This window comes from Callorhinchus milii, unplaced genomic scaffold (genome assembly GCF_018977255.1).
Source record: "Callorhinchus milii isolate IMCB2004 unplaced genomic scaffold, IMCB_Cmil_1.0 Scaffold20, whole genome shotgun sequence".
NCBI classification, from domain to species: Eukaryota; Metazoa; Chordata; class Chondrichthyes; order Chimaeriformes; family Callorhinchidae; genus Callorhinchus; species Callorhinchus milii.
The window spans coordinates 955,385-975,001 of record NW_024704761.1 but is presented as its reverse complement, the minus strand read 5'-3'; the positions used below and the strand labels follow the sequence as shown (position 1 = coordinate 975,001).

At 46.3% G+C, this 19,617-nt stretch overlaps 3 protein-coding genes across 4 annotated transcripts in view; 2 read left to right on the top strand and 1 right to left on the bottom strand.

The window, feature by feature from the left end:
* LOC103175688 (recoverin) overlaps positions 1–356 on the bottom strand; it is a 6,491-nt gene extending 6,135 nt beyond the window's left edge. Inside the window, exon 1 of the mRNA XM_007888844.2 lies at positions 285–356. The gene's annotated coding sequence lies outside the window, so the exon portion shown is untranslated. The remainder of the gene's footprint in view (positions 1–284) is intronic.
* pts (6-pyruvoyltetrahydropterin synthase) overlaps positions 1–3,402 on the top strand; it is a 5,545-nt gene extending 2,143 nt beyond the window's left edge. For both annotated transcript variants that reach the window (XM_042342450.1, XM_042342449.1), the window contains exons 2-6: positions 1,230–1,309; positions 1,747–1,769; positions 2,243–2,299; positions 2,669–2,739; positions 3,159–3,402. In XM_042342450.1, coding sequence (XP_042198384.1) covers positions 1,230–1,309; positions 1,747–1,769; positions 2,243–2,299; positions 2,669–2,739; positions 3,159–3,282 — 355 coding nt within the window. In that variant the 3' untranslated portion in view covers positions 3,283–3,402. The remainder of the gene's footprint in view (positions 1–1,229; positions 1,310–1,746; positions 1,770–2,242; positions 2,300–2,668; positions 2,740–3,158) is intronic.
* A 14,949-nt stretch (positions 3,403–18,351) lies between these two features.
* The window catches only part of LOC103175690 (myosin-16), a 36,394-nt gene continuing 35,128 nt past the window's right edge, over positions 18,352–19,617 (top strand). Inside the window, exon 1 of the mRNA XM_007888847.2 lies at positions 18,352–18,463. Within this exon, the coding sequence (XP_007887038.2) occupies positions 18,353–18,463 (111 nt within the window). The 5' untranslated portion in view covers position 18,352. The remainder of the gene's footprint in view (positions 18,464–19,617) is intronic.

Genomic DNA, 19,617 nt, shown 5'->3' with positions numbered 1-19,617 from the left:
AGACACACAGACACACAGACACACACACAGACACACAGACAGACACAGACAGACACAGACAGACAGACAGACACACACACAGACACACACACAGAGAGACACACACACAGACACACACACAGACACACCCAGACAGACAGACACACACACAGACACACACAGACACAGACAGACACACAGACACAGACAGACACACAGACACACAGACACACCCAGACACACACAGACACAGACAGACACACAGACACACACACACACAGACAGACACACAGACAGACACAGACCTGCCTGCATGTGCTGTCACTGCTCCACACAGGGAGACACAGAGAGAGAGGAACACAATCCTGTTCCCCTCGGGGTGTGTCTGATGGTCTCTGTACACACACACACAGCTGTGCTGTAGGGCTGTGTTACAGAGCTGTGATTATAGAGTTACACACAGTGTGGTCAGGGGATTAGTGCACAGACTGTGCACATTCGCCGGTGATACGAATAATCCTGTAACTAACGTGCAGTGTAGCTTTCTCCCTCACATCCGCACTACAACCGGCACCGCCTTCCATCACCTCCGGAACATCGCCAGACTACGGCACTCCCTCACCCCTCACGCGGCTGAAACTCTGGTCCACGCCTTTGTCACCTCAAGGCTGGACTATGGGAACTCTCTCCTCGTCGGCCTTCCCGGCCCTCCCTCCACACTGCAGGTCATTCAGAACTCTGCATAATCCCTTCAAGAAAAAATAATCATTCGGTCACCCAATCCACGGCTGTTTGTGGGGACGTCGCTGGACGCAAATGGCTGCTGTTTGTCACCCACAAGATATACAATACAGTCAATTCACTTTAATGTATTGTGTGCAGCGCTTTGAGACGTCTCGAAGATGTGATAAGGCGCTGTATCAAATGCCAGGATTATTGTTATTATATTAATATTATTAAAAGTTTCCGGGAAGGTTTGGTTGAGGCCGGGACACTGGCAGACATTTAAGAAGCAGGTCGATGCTGTAACCAGAAGACAGTGGGTAAATATTCTGGAAAGAAGAGGTCAAACTGGTCGAAGGGCCTTATCCACCAGAGTATCGCTTGTGATCTTGCAGAAATGTGGTTGTAATGTGTGTGAAACCTGGCTGACAACACGTGACTGGATAGGGAAGGGCATCAACCCGTGAGATCCGATCCTGGCAACAGTCCAACTTTCTCGTTGTGTAAACCATCGACTTGTCTTTCAGTGATTCTCTGAGTGCGGAGGAGAACGAGAGGATATTCGGAAAATGTAACAATCCTAACGGCCACGGCCACAACTACAAAGGTCAGTGAACGTGGGACACACATCGGCACATTTTATATTAAAATCTGAGACCGTGGAATTATTAATAATAATAGTCCTCGCATTTGATAGAGCGCCTTATCACGTCTTCGAGATGTCTCACAGCGCTTCACAGGATACACTGTAAAGTGAATTGACTGTATATTTTGTGGGCGAAACACGGCAGCGAATTGCGCACAGCGACGTCCCCACAAACAGCCTTTTATTTAGTGACCAAATGATTATTATTTTTTTTTAAGGGTTTGTTACCCCTGAAAAGCAATCGCCAATCGACTAACGATGCAGCCCCCCCCCCCCCCCCCCACTCACACGTGCGCGCACAGCATCAGCCTCAAACCCGACATGAGACTTAAACGCACAACCTGGCTATTTAATTTTCTGTCAGTGGTAACTTGGTGCCTGTTGTTTGTGTATTTCAGTGGAGGTCACAGTACGTGGGGAGGTATGTCTCTCTGGCATTGATTGTATGATGCTGTACGGTTTGTTGTTAATATTATGTGCATTATCAGCCTCTGTGGTGTTTAACGCGAGATGTAGAATGTTTGGAAGGTGGCGGCAGCTCGGGCACAAAGGTAAGTCGTGAGGTGGGCTGGGAGAGGGCAGAGGAGAGGGGGCGAGTGAGAGGGAAGGAGTTCCAGAAAGTGGGGGTGACATTGATGACGAGATGACGTGAGCAGCGGGGGAGGTTGATACAGTTAGGGGTCAGAGTTAGTGGGTGAGGAGACCGGGCGGGGGGGGGAGGGGCCTGTAGGTGTGTCGAGCGGGACAATTACAACACCAACAACATCTTGCACTTACATAGCGCCCTTCACGCCAGGCGGCATCTCAAGGCAGTTTCAGGTTTAGTCGACGTCTGAAATAAAACATTTTGTTCAGCTGTTCGGCCCCTTTGTACCATTTTACATGTATTTTCAGGTCAACCCAAAGACTGGAATGGTTATTAACCTCACTGATCTCAAGCAGCACCTTCAGGTGAGAAAATGGGAGACAAAAGATTTGCTTCTTGCACTGTTACCCAGTGAAACACGTCCACTAACGTTCTGACGAGCAACACTAACAAGCTGGTAACCCAGTAACCGGACACGACAATACCCAAACCATTCAACACTCCATGTACCAAGTATTGGGACCATCAGTTGAGCCACAGGTCATCATTGCCTGTTGGACTTGGTCAGCTAGTTAGGCCGGTCTGTTGCTTGCCTGTTCCAAGAAAAGTAAAGCCCCAGGTGATGTTCTTGTGCTTGATTGTTAGTGAGGAGAGGACATTATCTCAGTGACGTTGAAATATTAGGAGCTGCTATCTCCAGCACAGGGTGACTGTAGGCTTTTATCTTTCAACAGGACGCCATCATGAAGCCATTAGACCATAAAAACCTGGATAAAGATGTCCCCTACTTTGCCAACGTTGTGAGGTGAGTTTGTGGTCCAGTGTTTTTTTTAGCTTAAATTGACATTTTAACACATGTTTGCGTGTCTTTAATTTTTTTGCGCATTAGGTGATTAACAAGTGTTTTAGTGAGCAGACTTCCCTTTACCTATCTGTAAGCGAGCACTCTGCTTCCCTGATTCCAGACAGTATTAGGTGCTGGTTGGTCAGAACCAAGTCTTGGGGACCCCAGAGTGTGTGTTGATGTAACTGCTGTAGTTTTGTGGGGTCCTGTAGCTCGGTGGTTAGAGCACTTTCCTCGCAAGCGAGAGGACCCGGGTTTGATTCCCAGGCAGGGAGAAACGTTGGGCAAGTTTCCTTACTCCACACGCCTCTGTTTACCAGCAGTGAGTAGGAACCCAGTTGTTGGCGCGGTAATAATCCCACTCTGATCTCTCCCTCTAGCACCACAGAGAATATAGCCGTGTACATCTGGGACAGGCTTCAGCAGTGTCTCCCAGTCGGGCTTCTGTATGAAGTGAAGGTGCACGAAACCGATAAGAACATTGTCGTTTACCGTGGAGAATAGAAGAGGACTTTATACGTGAATCACTGGCCTTATTCCAGCGGCTCCTGACAGCGCCTCCCAGTGGACATTCCCCTACACCGCGCGTCCACCTGATTAAATTTGAATTGAATTGCAATGACATTGGGAGTGTATGTGCTCCCTCTATGAAAGGCATTATTGTTGTTGTATGATGGCAAAGCTCTCATTGCAACACTATCACAACAATAGTAATGCTATCATGTAGTAGGATTACGGTTATGTGATAGCAGTGCAAAGCTCTGTACACCATCTCCACGCTACACCGGCCAAAGGTCAGCTCAGGAGCTTTTGAACTGTGTCGGATGGAATTATCTATAATAATAATACTAATTATAATATAATAATTATCTATGGTGACCCCTAGGGGTCACTGTCCCCCTACATTGTACTGTTCGACAGTGGCAAATCAACTGACTTGTTCCCAGGATCTCGGGTGAATTTACTGTTCAGAAAAGTTACGGTAATTACATCAGGATTGTTCCTGGACCGGCAGCCTCCACGTGGGGCAGTGTCTTGGAGCACTTTACAGGCAAGGGGTTGGACACTGAGCTAACCTGCGTGCGGGGCGCTACATAAATGCAAATGGTCGTCGTCGTCGTTGTTGTTGTTGTGCCCAACCCCAATAGAACAAAACCAGGCACCTCTCCATTAAACCCTACAACCTCAAGTAATCCGACAGCAAGAGTTGCCCAGGAGCCTGTCTTAACACAGGGATGACCCCTTCCCTCCCCTGCCAGGAGCCCCTGCTCTGTCATTTACAAGCCTGTAGTTCCATTAAACACAAACCAGTACGATATATTGCTCGTCGTTTACCACAACACACGGCTGCCCTGCAATACTCGCTTAGATGGATAGATGGACGAGGGGCCGGGTGTGTGCAAGTAGCTCCCAGGCATTCCAGCAGCTTCCCATCAGATGGTTGGCAGACAGGGCGCTAATAAATCTCCTTCCTCAACAGATGGTACCCGTCAGCACGTTGACCTGATTCTTTGCCATTTGCTTGATTTTTTTTTAAAAAAAGAGAAAATCTCTGGCCCCTGATTGACGTTGACTCTAATGATCAGTTTGTGACAGAAACACAGAAACCATTCCCTGGGCTTTTGTTATACGTTGTTTTTTTTTTGCTTTCTATTTTTCGTGGGGATTCTGTTGATGGATTTCAAACTGTAAATCGCAGCTCAGGCCCCACCTTGTTTCTGCGCTTGTTGTCGGCTCAGGCGGATGTTAACGGTCTCCGCGACAGAACAACAAATGACATTTATCGAACTTTTAACATCAGGAGGACGTCCCAAGGCACTGGGACTCATTGGGATGTCAAATAAGCCGAGGTGAGTTTTTCCTGGTTGCCTGGACAACGATCTCCACATCATTTGGCCGTTTGCTTCGTGGTTGACTCGTGGTGATTTGCCGTCACCAATGATTGCTGCGTAAGCCCCCAAAACGTCACTACACTCGGCGCAAATTACTTTTGGACCAAATTATTATTTTTGTTCAGGGATTATTACCCCCGGAAAAGCGATCCGCCAATCGACGGACAGCCTACTTACTGCTGGGTAAACAGAGGTGTGTGGAGTAAGGAAACTTGCCTAAGGGTTCAACCTGCCCGGGAATCGAACTTGGTTCCTCTCGCTTGCGAGGCGAGGGCTGTAACCGCTGGGCTACAGGGCTGCCCGTATCATATGTAACCGTGTGATTGTCACCAGTGTTTGCTATTCCCTTGATTGGTTTCCGATCTTTCCGCTTTTACGTTCTATCCCAAGATAAACACTGGGAGGAGAAGGGTTTTCATGGCCATTATTCCTCCCATTGGAAGATGAAGGGGTTCCAGTCAGGCAGGGCTCTGCGGAGATCTGCAGGAGATTTGCAGCTGGGTTTTGGATGAAGCGAGCGAGTGAGCGAGAGGGAGTGTTTGCAGGTGTATCCTTGGGACCTCCGAGGAGAATGATCCAAATAGTGCTGAGGATTTAATAGTCCGAGTGTGTAAATATCAGCACCAGAACAATCCAATCAGATGTGGCACTCAGTAGGTTAACCCTTTGTCGACAAGAATTCCAGGTTGTTTGGAAATGTAAGCCACTCAAACAAGCAGCCTTCCTGGCTCAGTCAAACTAACTATTCAATGCTCCATCCTGCAAACGCCACAGCTGGTTGTGAGACTGCTGTGCACAAATTGGTTGCTGAGTTTTGCCCACAAAATGCACAAGTCAATTCACTTTACAATATATTCTGTGCAGCAGTTTGAGACATCTCACTGAGGTGATAAAGCACTATATCAAATGCTGGGTTTATTATTATTATGTATAAATTCTCTGAAGATACCCTGCAACCCATCCAAGGCTGAAGCCTCGTGTGCCTTTTGTTTCTGTTAAGACTAATAATTCCTTTCTCTCTCTCCATCAGAGAAGCAAAATGTCATCAATTTGCAGTATTGCGCTGGAGGCAACAGTCTCTCACACCAAAAAAACATACTTTTTGCTTTGTCGGAGGGTCGGATTTGCATAGATAGGAAGCATTGAAGTGCTCAGTGACACTTCCCTGCTTGAGAGGCGCTATATAAATGCAAGTTGCTTTTGTTTCAAAAAAGCCGGTCAGTTCACCATATATTTCCTCCGCCACTTTTTCGAACGGAGTTTAGGGCAGGCGTTCATTGCTTTCGAGGTGAGGAGACATGCTTTCAACTTATAGTATGGATAGTCTGTCTCCGCCCAGTGACTGAACTAGGAAACATTCCACATCTGGTTCAGGTTTAAAGTCTCTTAAAACGCTGGCTCTATAAATTTGACTAGATACGGTTTGTAATTGATACCATGTGTAATGTGTTTGGCCAATGAAAAATGATTCATTCACTTAATATGGATTGTTCTGTGTGTGTCTCTGTGTGTATGTGTGTCTCTGTGTGTCTGTATGTGTCTGTCTGTCTGTCTGTGTGGTGTGTGTGTGAATGCGTTCATGCATGTATGTGTTTATTTCTCTTTTGCCTACAAAACCAACAGTCACTACACTTAACAATAATTACCCTTTGACGCTCCCCGTTTCCCAGCACATCGATTTTTAAGATCATCACCTTCCATCCAATCCCTGGTTCCTCCTTATAACTCCAACCTCACTCCTCCGCTGAGCTAACCCCAGTTTGCTACACGTCCCCCAGCCCTTAACCTCTGGAACTCCCAATCTCCACCCTTCCATCTCGCCCCCTCTATTTCTGTTTTTAGATCCCCACCTCGGTGAGCAAGCCTATGGCCACCTCCCCCGTTTCCCTAGTGTCAGTTGCTCAGTGTCCTACCCCTGTAACTATAAAGTACCCTGAGACAGCACAACAACAACTAATTATATTTACACAGTGCCTTTCGTGCTGGGCGGACAGTCAAAGATGGTCGGGTGGGATTTGTAGAAGGAGCCGAAGGCCCTTCTTCATTAGAACCAATCTTGTGAAAGCCAGAGGGATCCTTATTCCAATTAAATTACTTATTGCCAAAACCTCCAAAGACAAAACCCGTTTGGTTCACTTCCATTTCCTTTTGACCTCCCTGCAGTCTGTTCCCAGACCATAGAAATTACAGAGCAGAAGGAGGCCATTGAGCCAAGGCTGTTGCCAGGTCCCTCGCTGAAACCATCTCCTCTAATTGCCAATTCCCTGCTCTTTCCCGCACCCTTTTACACTCTTCCTCTTCGAACACGTACCCAGTAATTACTACCCATTGCTGGTTGTGCTTAGAGGATGTTTTTGCTGTGAGGGGTGTGAATATGTGAGGGTTGAAACACACTGGTTCAGATCTGCTCCATGTGATTCCTACTGAAAGCATCTTCATACATCTACAATGTACTTGTAGAATTAATGTAATTTCACATCAGGGTGTCTGACACATGCTTAGGGGTCTCCAAACCAGACAGACTTCCACATATACTGTATATGCACTTACACATGGAAATGTCCCTGTTCCCCGAATGGAATGTGGGCTCTCTCCTCAGGTGGATGTACCTTCCTGACTGAAATCTAGGCTGTATTATGCACAGGTTGGTGAGACCCCAAGGTGTGTGTTGGAATAACTGCTGGAGTTCAACCAGCTAAGCGGAGTACAAACAACTTGAACTGGGAAGGATGGCTGGGAGAGATTTACGAGGTGGAGGAACCATTAAGACCACAGCCTTCTTCTACAAATGTTATTTTAGACTTGTTTGGGAAGAGGCTGTGTAATAGAGGGATACCCTTGGCTTCAGGTCAACAAAGCTCCACTCTGGCAAGACCTGTGCCCTCACAGCAATAAATCACTCCCAGTGAAGAGCCCTGTGTATCCCATCAGCGTCGCCATTATCAGTTGAGTGTCGGGGTACCTGTTTCTGCTCCGCACCCCCTGGGCCGGCAGCAAATAGAGTAAATGTAAGAGTTCAGCTAGAGGAAGGGAAGTGAGGGTTCACAGCCAAAGCTCTTGGGTGTCCTTAATAACCTACTTTAGCTTTTGAAGTGTTCAGCTCCCCTCTCGACTCTCTTCCCCCCTCCTCGCTCCCTCCCTTCCCTCCCCTCACCCTGACCATTTCCCCCCTCCTCGCTCCCTCCCTTCCCTCCCCTCACCCTGACCATTTCCCCCCTCCTCGCTCCCTCCCTTCCCTCCCCTCACCCTGACCATTTCCCCCAGTGCTCGGGTCATGACCCAACTGTGCAGCGCCTTGGGACGTCCTCCTGACGTGAAAGGCGCTTTATAAATGGAATCTTGTTGTTGTTGTTGTTGTTGTTCCAAGGGCTGACTTTACAATTGCATCTCGAGAAGCAGCGGGTGACCATCACCGGGTTCTGTCTTGAGCGAGGGTTTGTGTTCCCTTGAACCAGCGTCCGTTGAGCATGCAATCTAACCTGGGGATCTGTGTTCCTTTATTACTGGGCAGCTTGACAGGTTATGATAATAATAATAATAATAAAAATAATAATTCCGGCATTTGATACAGCGCCTTATCACAGTGTTGAGACGTCTCAAAGCGCTTCACAGAATATACTCTAAAGTGTAGTGACTGTATATTTTGTGGCAGCCAATTGCGCACAGCAGCGTCCCACAATCAGTCACAGACTGAGTGACCAAATTATTATCATTTATTTTTTAAGCGATTATGTTACCCGGTAAGCAATCCACCAACCGACTAACAAGCGGGTTCCGACTTAGCAGAGAGTCTAACCTCAGTGTGAAGCTTCGGATGATACAGAGAGGGAAGAAATGTTAAACAACGGAATCTCTTGCAAAGGAACACACAAAAAAAAACCAGGAATGCTGGTCTAAACATGGCATTCAGCAAATCAGTCTGATAATCAGGTTTGACGTGAAATTAAACTTGTTTGAGGTTTTGACCCCCTCGAACCTACCCCTTGATGCTCAGTCAAGATGTGCCAGATTAGTCAGGTTACTACGGTGACAGACAGCAACACTGAGCGGAGTATCGTGGTACTGTCCCTTTAACACTCGGCGGCAATCAGCCCGACTGGCCACTGGAATTATTATTGTTAATAATTTGAGATAGAGCCTTTGAGATATTTCAAAGCACTTCACAGGATATACTGTAAAGTATAGTGACAGCATATTTGTGGGCAAAACGCGGCAGCCAATTGCGCACAGCAGTGTCCCACAAACAGTGTGGATTGAGTGACCGATTTTATTTGGGGGATTGTCAGCCAGGACCCCACCGCCCCCCCCCACCCCCACCCCCACCCACCCACCACAGCATCTGGTCTCCCCACCTCCCAGAGGATGAGATTATCACTCCTGTCTGCCTGGGGTGGGTGGGGCTGTGTGTGGATGATGTAGTACATGTGGCTTAAGTTTAATGAGACAATATCAAGGCTGTGTTTGGGGAGGGGGTGAGCAGGATAAACTCTTCAAAAGAAACTGGAGCCCAGCCCTAATCTGTGGGAGTAATGAGAAGCTTGGAGGTGAAGAGGAGGCAGGGGCAGGTTAGCATCTCTGTACAACAATCTCACAGGTTGCCAAACAAGCAGAGGAGATTGTGTTCAGTGAAACAGGCTTTTCCTTCCTCCTTTAGGTTTTATCCCCACAGTCACAGCTGACAGTGTGCCAACAACCTTCAGGAAACGTTGCCTTTTCGGTGGGAAAAGGCAAGACAATACGTAATGCCCTCCAGCTGTGAGAAAGCTTTTTAATGTTGAGCAACGACAGGGAAAGGAGGAGGTTGGGAAGAGGTGAAATTGAGGTGGACTGGAATCCTTCATTTACTTGGGACTTTCTACTTCTGAGCGCTTCACAGAATATGTTGTGAAGTGGATTCACTGTGCGTTTTGTGAGAGAAACGCGGCAGACAATTAATTGCGCACAGCAGCGAGCAAACGGTCGTGGATTGAGTGAGCCACAATTTTTAAATTTTTTTGCAGGGATTATTACCATCAGAAAGCGATCCGCCAATCAAATAACCACTGGGTTCCTCCTTACTACGAGGTAAGCAGATGCATGAGTGTGGAGTAAGGAAACTTGCCTAAGGTTTTTCCCTGAACCGCCCGGGAATCGAACCCAGGTCCTCTCGCTATCGAGGCGAGTGCTCTAACCATTACCCTACGGGACTCCACAATAAAGAATCCATGGAACTCTACAGCATAGAAAAAGGCCCTGGTTCCCCTACACTGCTCAAAAGCTTAGCCAGTGCTGACAGCTCCTGTCAGCCATGACGCTAACAAAGATTCCAGGCAAAGATTGTGGCATCTGCTGGCTGGCACAGGCCTAGTGTAGAGGTGGTTGGATGACCCCGGCTCTAGGAACGTGCAGACCACCATTTTACTGGGTCAAGTCACGTCAGCATAGATTTGGTCCCGAGCTGGGGTTGGAACCAGGAGGGGTGAAGGGCAGGGAGAGTAGGAGGGTGACCGAAGGCGCGGTCGAAGAGGAGGGTCTTGAGACGTGCCTTGAAGGAGGCGAGAGAGGATTATTATTATTATCAAATGTAAGGATTATTATTATTGTTATAAATATAGCTAAGTCGATAGGCTTGAAAAATAGGGCCTGTGTCAGTGGATCAAACAAGGGATGATGCCTTCGACATATTGAATGGCACACACTGAGAGGATAAGTAGTGAAGGTTAATCTAGCCGGGTATTGAACCAGTAACCAGGGCGCAAGTTTAGGATTGTCAGCGGTTGAGGTAAGGGGAGGGTGGTGGGGGGGGGGGGGGGGGGGTTTGACTCAGAGGGTTATTAGAACATGGAATGCTTTGATATAAATGCCTGTTGAGGCTCCAGATAATTGGTTCAATGTTTGAAGAGGAACAATGTAAAAGGGTTTGGAAATAGAGCCGGGAATTTGGGTTGAGTGGAGTTGTTGGCAACGGCATAGGCTTCAGTGACCTCCTCCTGTTCTGTACTTTTTATAATTGTGTTACTGAGAACCAGCAATTGGATTCCAGAGACATTTCTCTCATCGCGGATTTCACAGGGAAGCTCTGTCAACATTGAACTTGAGTCTGTGGAGAGGTGAGTGGGGGGGGGGGGGAGGTAGTTTAAGTCGAGTACAAACACAGGCACGGACTAGTTGAGTCAAATGCCCTGTTTCTGTGATATAATATCCTGCGCAAAGTCACAGCCAATTGCGCACAGTAGTGTCCCACAAACAGTCGTGGATTGAGTGATCCAATTTTTTTTTCGTGGTGTATTGTACAATATGTACGTGACAGAGTGTCGGATATCTGATCGTGTCTTTGAGAGTAATATGGCATTCCAATTCCAAATGACAGGGGTTCTGTTTGCAAATTAAACTCCATTAAACGGTCCTATAGGGATCATCCGATACTCAACACTGAAGCTTAATTGAGTGTTAGTTCAAATGGTTGGTAACTGTTCAATCCCACAAATAAAACAAGTCCGAATACTCTAAAGTGAAGCGCTCTGGGGCGCTACTCTGGGTGAAGGACGCTGGATAAATGCAAGTTGTTGTTGTCGACACAGGGTCTGAATTTGCTGTGCTCAAATCATCTGCTGTATTTGCTTAAGACATATACAGTCACTACACTTCACAGTAAACTCTGTGAAGGGCTTTGAGACGTTCCATCGATGTGACAAAGCAGTTTGTCAAATGTAATGATTATTACTGCTTATTATTGCTGCTCTGGGATACTCTCCTGTGTGAGGGGTGCGAAAGATATACAAGTTGTTGTTCTATAATAAATCTCGCTGTGTATTCTCTCTCTCTCTCTTCAGGCTCAGCGGTTCTTCATAAACACATCCTGCAACCAAATCTCTAATTAAACAGTGTACAAACTTGTCAGCATTCTCGCATGTCCATGCCTGCAGAGCAGAGAGGTAAAGGAAGAAATATTTTTATACTCATCCCATCATCACATCGAAATAATAATCCCTGTGTTTGGTCCAGCGCCTACAATGTCAAAACGTCTCGCCAAGTCTATCGTCTGTTTTTGTAGGTGAACGTGACAGTCATTTGTACACAGCAACATCCCACAAATAACCATAAGGTGAATGACCAATTTTGTCCAGGGGATTGTTGGCCAGAACACCGAGAGAAATTCCCTTCTCTTTACCGAATAGTGCCACGGGATCTGTATTGTCCACCCGAACATGCAGACAGGACCTTGGTTTATTGTCCCAGTCAAAGTCCAATCCTCCAACAATCCCGCAATCTTCAAAATTCAGCCTAATAATTCCATGACATTAGACTGCGCTCTGACTAGTGGACTTTAGCACATCTGGTTTGATACCTGTAAAAGTGTTCCTCTGTACAGAACAGAGCTGATTTTAAGCCATGTTCTTGTGCTCCAGTGTAAGTGTGTGAATGTGCGAGTGTGTGTGTGTGCACTGTATAAACATGCAAGTGTCTAAAAGCTATCTGTCCAGTTTAACTGGAGGGGCCCATTGAGTTTAAAAAAAAATACACATAGAATTCCAGCTGGAAGAATCTGAAGCTCAGTCCACCCCCCACCCGCCACCTCCTCACCCCCAGCCTCTCCTCAAGACTAAAGCCAAAAATATCTCCTTCAATCCTTCACCTCCCAAGACAGAGGTGGCTACGAAAACAAACAAAAGGAAGGGTTTTGCCTCTGGGCTGTTTAGATAGCAACACTCAAAGCCTGAACTGTACTTCAGCCTGAACTCAAAAAGTTCTCAAATTCCACCAAGTTTCAGCCTGGAAAATTATTGTGGCTTAAACTTCACGATTGTACAATACTGAGGAAGATCCTTTAATTCGCTCTCAATTTGGAAGCTGGTTTCTTCTCATAATTCTCATAATCCTTGCATTTGATGCAGCGCCTTATCACGTCTTCGAGACGTTTCAATGCGCTTCACAGAATATGGCTGCCGCGCTTCACCCACAAAATACCCGGTCGATTCACTTTACAGTGTATCCTGTGAAGCGCTTTGAGACGTCTCGGAGATGTGATGAGGCGCTGTGTCAAATGCCAGGATTATTATAACATACAGTGATGGTGTGAAGCCATGATTGGTAGCAAAATCTATTCTTCGTTACCATTTTTATTATTCGGGTGTTTTTTTGTTTGGTGTTTACCGTGGGCTTTGGGTGATGAGCTCAGACCTGTTGCTGCTCAGAGGAGGAAACCTTGGCAAATCGGCTTCTTTACTCAATCTTGCTTTTTTTTAACCCTTTCAGTGCCACGGAGTGTAAAATATGAGCGCTGACTGTTCCAGGCTCAGTGAGAGCCAGCCTGTGATTCACTGCCGAGCCCTTTCTGTCACAGCCCCCATTCATTCAGTACAGTAATGCATGCACACAGCTGATATTTATTGATCAGATAAGAAGCTCAATGAAGGGCTGAGCTGGGTTGGGCTGGCTCCTCGCAGCCTGAGTTTCTTTAAGTGTGAAGCTTAGGGAAGCTTTTCTCAACACCCTCTGGCTCTGGGGCTTGACTAAAGCTTTAATTTTTTAAGCATTTCTCCCCTCCCCTCTCCCTCCCTCTCTCTGTCTCTCTCTCGCTCTCTCACTCGCTCTCTCAGTACTTATGAAAAGGTCAGGTAACAGCATTCTTGGGCTCACATGCTTCCTGTATGTGCCTGAATGATGGCAGGATGAGAGACTGTGGTGTAGGAAGATGGAGAAGAAGGTTTGTCTGATCCAGACTGATTTCCACCAGTATCGACCGATTGTCAGCGTACAAGTCAAGCCTCTGGCTCATGTAAGAAACATTTTGCTCGCTCCTGAGCCTGTCTTTTAGTCTCTTAACTGGCTGGAAAGCGGGGATATTAATTTTGAATTATGTTTATTTTAAGATGTACTGGCAAGCGTCCAGTGTTTATGCCGCCGATGATCTTTTTTGACTGACTGAATGATGGCGTTGTTATTGTTCTGCAAGTTAGGGATTGACGTCCATCAGGGATGTTGTCAAACTTGGCCTGAGATGATACGGGTGGGGAGCAAAATAACTATGCTGGCAATTTTCTTTCCAGTGGGATAATTTGGGTTTGAGGCTGGTTTAGTATTGGTTTGTAGAGTCTTCCCAATGTTGAATGTTTATTCAGCACTCTGGGTGGCTCCCCCACATGAAGGCGCTATATAAATGCAAGTTGTTGTTGTTGTATTAGTTTCAGCAAAGTAATAGAGTGTGTAAGAGAGAAACTGGGGGGAAGCTTGAGGCTTTGCAAGGTGCAAATCCTTGGCTGTCCAGCGCCTTGGCATGTTCTCCTGACGTGAAAGGTGCTATACAAATGTAATTTGTTGTTGTTTTCATGATTCCTTCCTGTTATTTTGGTGTCAGCCTGGCTCAGTTGGAAGCACTCTCACTTCTGAGTCAGAAGATTCTGGGTTCAAGCCCCACATCCAGACTTTGAGCTGCGTTGTTGGAATTGGCGTCTTTCAGATGAATGTTAAACCAAGGTCCTGTCTACCGTTTAGATGGACGTTAAAGATCCCATGATATTATTGAAAAGTGAATGGAACATTTTTCCACTCTCCTGGCCAACAATACCATCAGATAAAATTGATCGGTCTTTTCATGGCTGTTTGGGGGGACATAACTTTGTGCAAACTGGTCTTTACATTTGCCTACAGAATACGCACAGTCTCAACAACATGATAAGATGCTGTATGAAGTGCAAGGATCATTATTATTCTAGTTAAAATAATCTCGCTTTTGTTCGAGCATCTATGACGTCAAAATGTCGCAAAGGAAATTGCTGTCAAGTGTACCTGATTGTGTATATTCTCGGCAAATGCAGCAACCAATTTGCACACAGCAAGCAAGGCATGAAGTGAGTGACTGATTTTATTTGGAGGAGTGTTGGCCGGGACACAGGGCAGAAACACTAAAAAATGAATGATGAAACATCGTAAAGTATCCCTTTGTGGAAGAATAATAAACTGAAAACATTCTTTTCATTTAATGGTAGGAAATGAAATCTGAAATTCTGAAAATTAATTTCAAGTTGTTAAAATTAATAATCCTTATAATAAATAATAATAATCCTTGTACTTGATACAGCACCTTATCACTGTGTTGAGACGTCGCAAAGCGCTTCACAGGATATACTGTAAAGTGAATTGACTGTGTGTTTTGTAGGCGAAACATGGCAGCCAATTGCGCACAGTAATGTCCCCACAAACAGTTGTGGATTGAGTGACCACATTATGATTATTATTATTTAAAAAAAAAATATTTCCAAAGGATTATTAACCCCAGAAAGCGATTACCAATCGACTAACAACCAGGTTCCTATTCGCTGCTAAGTAAACAGAGGCGTGTGTGCGGAGTAAGGAAATTTGCCCAATGTTTCGCCCTGTCTGCCCGGGAATCGAACCCAGGTCCTCTCGCTTGTGAGGCGAGTGGTCTAACCACTGAGCTGCAGGGACTTCAGAATTGAAGGAGAAGCATTGGCAAAATGAACAGCGGAGCCAGCACTTGCTGTCTTGTGAGATTTGAATGAGGTGGTGGTGGTGGTGGGGGGAAGGAATGTCACACTTCATCCACAGGGAATTCAGCCCCTTAACAATGTGAAGAGTGATGCCAGGTCAGACAAGGTGGACCCTGGGAGAGGGTAGTGAACGGTACCGAGTGATAGTGCGAATAAATACTGGTAATGTGCCTTTCAAGTCACAATAAACACAGCTCCAAGCCAAGCCCTCTGCAACATGTCATTTAGCCAGAAGTGAAGTGAATGTTGTTACTGAAGCAAAGGTGGCAACTAATCTGTACTGACGGCAGATTGCCCCGTTAACAAAAAAAAGAGACACAACAAGCAGTGGGTGAATCTGGGGGCAAATCCACTACCCTATGTGAAGCCACTCCCTGGCGCTATGCTAGCTATTGGTAATAATTATTAATAATAATCCTTGCATTTGACACAGCGCCTTATTACGTCTCGCAGACGTCTCAAAGCGCTTCACAGGATATACTGTAAAGTGAATTGACTGTATATTTTGTGGGTGAAACGCGGCAGCCGATTGCGCACAGCAGCGTCCACACAAACAGTGGTGGATTGAGTGACCAAATTATTATATTTTTGAAGGGTTTATTACCCCTGGAAAACCATCTGCCATCGACTAACAATCGGGTTCCTACTTACTGCTGGTAAATAGAGGCGTCAGTGTGTGTGTGTACGTGTGCGTGTGGAGTAAGGGAAGTTGCCTGCCAGGGAATTGAATTAAATTAAAGAGTTTAAGGCGTGCACAAAAAAAAGCAATGAGTTTACTGACTGAAAAAGTCAGCTCTGGTTACTCTGGTAACTGTCCCTTATTTTTGCGGTGATGTTCACTGCGCTGGGCAGTTAATTAAAGTAATCACAAACTGCGGATGAAATCGTTTGGAAAGAATGTTCGCTCTTGCGTTCAATTTGTATTTTAGTTGTTCCAAAGTGAGACCCGTGTAATCGAAACAGCGCGTCTGTGCTTGTTTCTGCCTCCGCCATTCAGCAATGTCCAGCTTATTCTTTAACCTGTGAAAGGCATTACCTGACAACCACAAGAACAATAACAACAATACCAATAATAATAATCCCTGTTATTTGATATAGCGTCTTGTCACGTCTTCGCGACGTCTCAAAGCGTTTCAGAGAATACACTGTAAAGTGAATTAAATCCACTCGCAGGCTTGTTCCTGAGGCGAAAGGTATTATATCAAGTGTGTGGATCAGCATTATGATGTTGAGAAGCGTGTGTGTCTGCAGATCAGACAGACAGACAGAGACAGAGAGCCAGAGCAGCCGTCAGAGTAACTCACCCGGAGTAGTGCGCTTTAGCAACAAGTCCAATCAAATCTGCTCGGTGTCTGTCTGTGCGTCTGTGTCTCTGTTTGTGTGTCTGAACTGGGTGCACCACCCGAACAAAGTAGGGATTGTTTTCAGAAGCTGAGTGAGGAGAAGCAGCAACTCCCTCCTACGCCCCCCCACCCCCCACCACCTTCCAGTTTAGGCTAAGGTACCAATGTGAAAGGTGCTCATCAATGTATATTGTGTTTGCAGACACTGGGGTGCACCAGGAACTCAGTGGTCAGTTCCATTGTTGGCATTGATTCTGTCAGGAAATGCTTACGGAGCAATTACAGTTTGAAAGTGTTTTTTTTAATCCCTTATTAAAAGTGATTTAATGGCCAGCCCTGACCGAGCCTCTGAGCTCGAGGTGTGAAACTCTCCAGATGAACAGGACGCGAGTATAAAACCTGGCCAGTTTTCCTTTGGCGAAACCACAAACCTGCTTTACTTTAGCAAAGGGCCCACAAGCTAAGGCCAAAGGTACCTGCTCTCCACAGGAGGCAGCTCTCTCTGGATTGTAAATAACTTCACTTTTCCCTTTATTATCATTCATTTGCTCACCATTTGATATAGCGCCTTGATATAAAGACTTTGAAAGTCCTTCGGATAAGGCGTTCAAACAAGGTCCTGTCTGTGCCTGAGATCCCATGACCCAATCCGAAAAGAAAGGAAATGTTACTGCAAATCTAAGGTGTTATTGATTGTAAGGGGCCCTCTCTTTGTGGAGGTAATTTTTAGTTAAAAATCCCACACCTTAGATTTGAGAAATGCAGTATTTATAATAAATACTGGCGATGGGTGAGATAATAATCATCATCATTAATAATAATTATCCTTACATTTGATACAAAACCTCTCATGTCAGGAGAACGTCTCAAAACGCTACATAGGGTAAACTAATAATAATAATCCTCACATTTGATACAGCGCCTTATCACGTCTTCGAGAGGTCTCAAAGCTTCACAGGATATACTATAAAGTAAATTGACTGTATATTTTGTGAGCAAAACGTATTGTGATTGTTTTTGGAGGCAAAGAGGATCTTTAGGCATTACTGTTAGGACTTTATACAGATAAAAAAATGTACGGTTTTGTGTATAGAAGGTAAGAATAAGAGGCACATATACTCTGTGAATGGGATGGAACCTGCCAAGGCGGAAACTGAAAGAGACCTAGGGGTGTGAGTTGATTTACTGCTCACTATATGTCAAAGCAGTGTGAGGCCGCAATAAACAAGGCAAGTGGGGTGCTGGGCTATGTTACAAATCAGTTAAGTTCAGACCAGTCACTGGAGGCAAGGAATCCTCCCACTCAGCTCCGGTTAACCCTGCAAGCCCTAGCGGGTAGGGAGGTCCCAGCTGGACAAGCAGCGGGAAAGCTTGCCGGGCAGCAATATCAACCCTGTGGTTTCAGCTGGTTAGAATCCAGTAGTTACCCCAACACTCTGAGGTCCCCAAACCTTGGCTCTTGTCAACTTGCCAACCTGTGAGACGTCTCAACGATGTGATAAGGCGCTATGTCAAATGCAAGGATTATTATTATTGTAAACTGAGGCTTTTCGGCCTTGAAAAGCGACGAGAGATTATACAACTTACATTCAAATACAGCAAAATATACCTAAATAATATATTTTTTGCCTCCAGCAAAAGCACTATATAAATGTCAGGAATGTGACCATGTATTTTATGTAATGGGGCAGAAATAGTTCTTTTTAGTGCCTTTCCTCACGGCACTGTGAAGCACTCTGGGATGCTGCCCCCTGCGCGAGGAGCGCCGTGCAAGTTGTCGGTGTTGTTGACCTGTGACATTTGTTGGCAGGTGAAGCCGCTGCCACAAGCGGAGGCTCTGGACGTGGGGATGAGAGAGAAGGAGCTCGAGCCGTCGCCGTCGGCCGCCCAGTCCCACCCGCTGTCTCCTCGCTCTCAGGGGCTGGAGACCAACACTCGTCACTTCACCGCGGAGAGTGAGGTGAGTTCACGGTCTGTCGCTCCTATTACATTCAGTCACCGCGTTGATGTGTCTCTCAGCTGTGTGCCCCTTGAGCAGTACAGAACAAGTAGTACGTAAGTGACTGACAGCGAGGCATATAAGTGAGACAGTGTGATTAGGCTCTGACTGGGAAAGATTGGGCCTTCGATTCTTTATTAACCTGCGGTGAATTTTGCTCCAGCTGTTGGATTGTCCTCTTTGTTTCACTTCGCTTCACTGACCCGACTGGGAGTTTGCAGAGCTCCTGTTTGTCAGCCTGGCTCGGTTGGTATCACTCCTCACCCGTGAGAGTCAGAAGCTTGTGAGCTCAAGCCCCACGTACGGACTTTGAGCTCACACAGCTCCACAACCTCACAACGTGTAGGTAACGAGTAGTGTCATTTGTACACCAGCCATTACAGACTCAATGATTCTTGTGTAGCCAATGTTGACCCCCCCGCCGCGTCTCCCCGCCCGCTCTCCATGACCATCCCCTGTCTGGAGTACCCAAAGGCCCATTCAGGGGATGGGAAGGGGAGGACAGTCAGAGCACAGATCCCTTACAAGCGGTCGGTTGCCTTGGAATCGGGTCAACACGTGAGGTACAGCCGTTCATTGCTAACACAGGACTACGACCAATATTAGCACAGAGCAAAAACATCACTCAAACAATGAGGGAAATGTGTGGGAATGGGTTTTCCAGTTATCAGACCCCAAATTCTCCCTCGTCCTGGTCAGTAAGGCAGGCGTTTTGGCTTTTTTTTATATAAAAAAATGTATTTATTCAGCGGCCTCCACGTAACGTAATTTCGTGGATCTGCTTTACAAGATGAGGGTCAGGCGTCTGGGGCCGTCCTCCCAACGTGAAAGACGTTATAAAAAGGCAACGTGTTGTCTCTGCTGGTTTACAAAGCTGGGAGTGTAGTTGCGTTTATATAACGCTCTTCACACTGGGCAACGTCTCCGAGCACTCAACAATGTCGCAGCCTGTTACATTTGGTGGAATCTACAGCATCAAAACAAGGTCCTTGGGCCCAGCTAGTCCACGCCAGCGTTCAGCGTTTATACTCCACATGAGCCTCCATCCTCCTAATCCCTCCGCCCTAACCTCCTACCCCCGTAGATCTCAATTCTGTTTTCTCGTATTTCTGCGT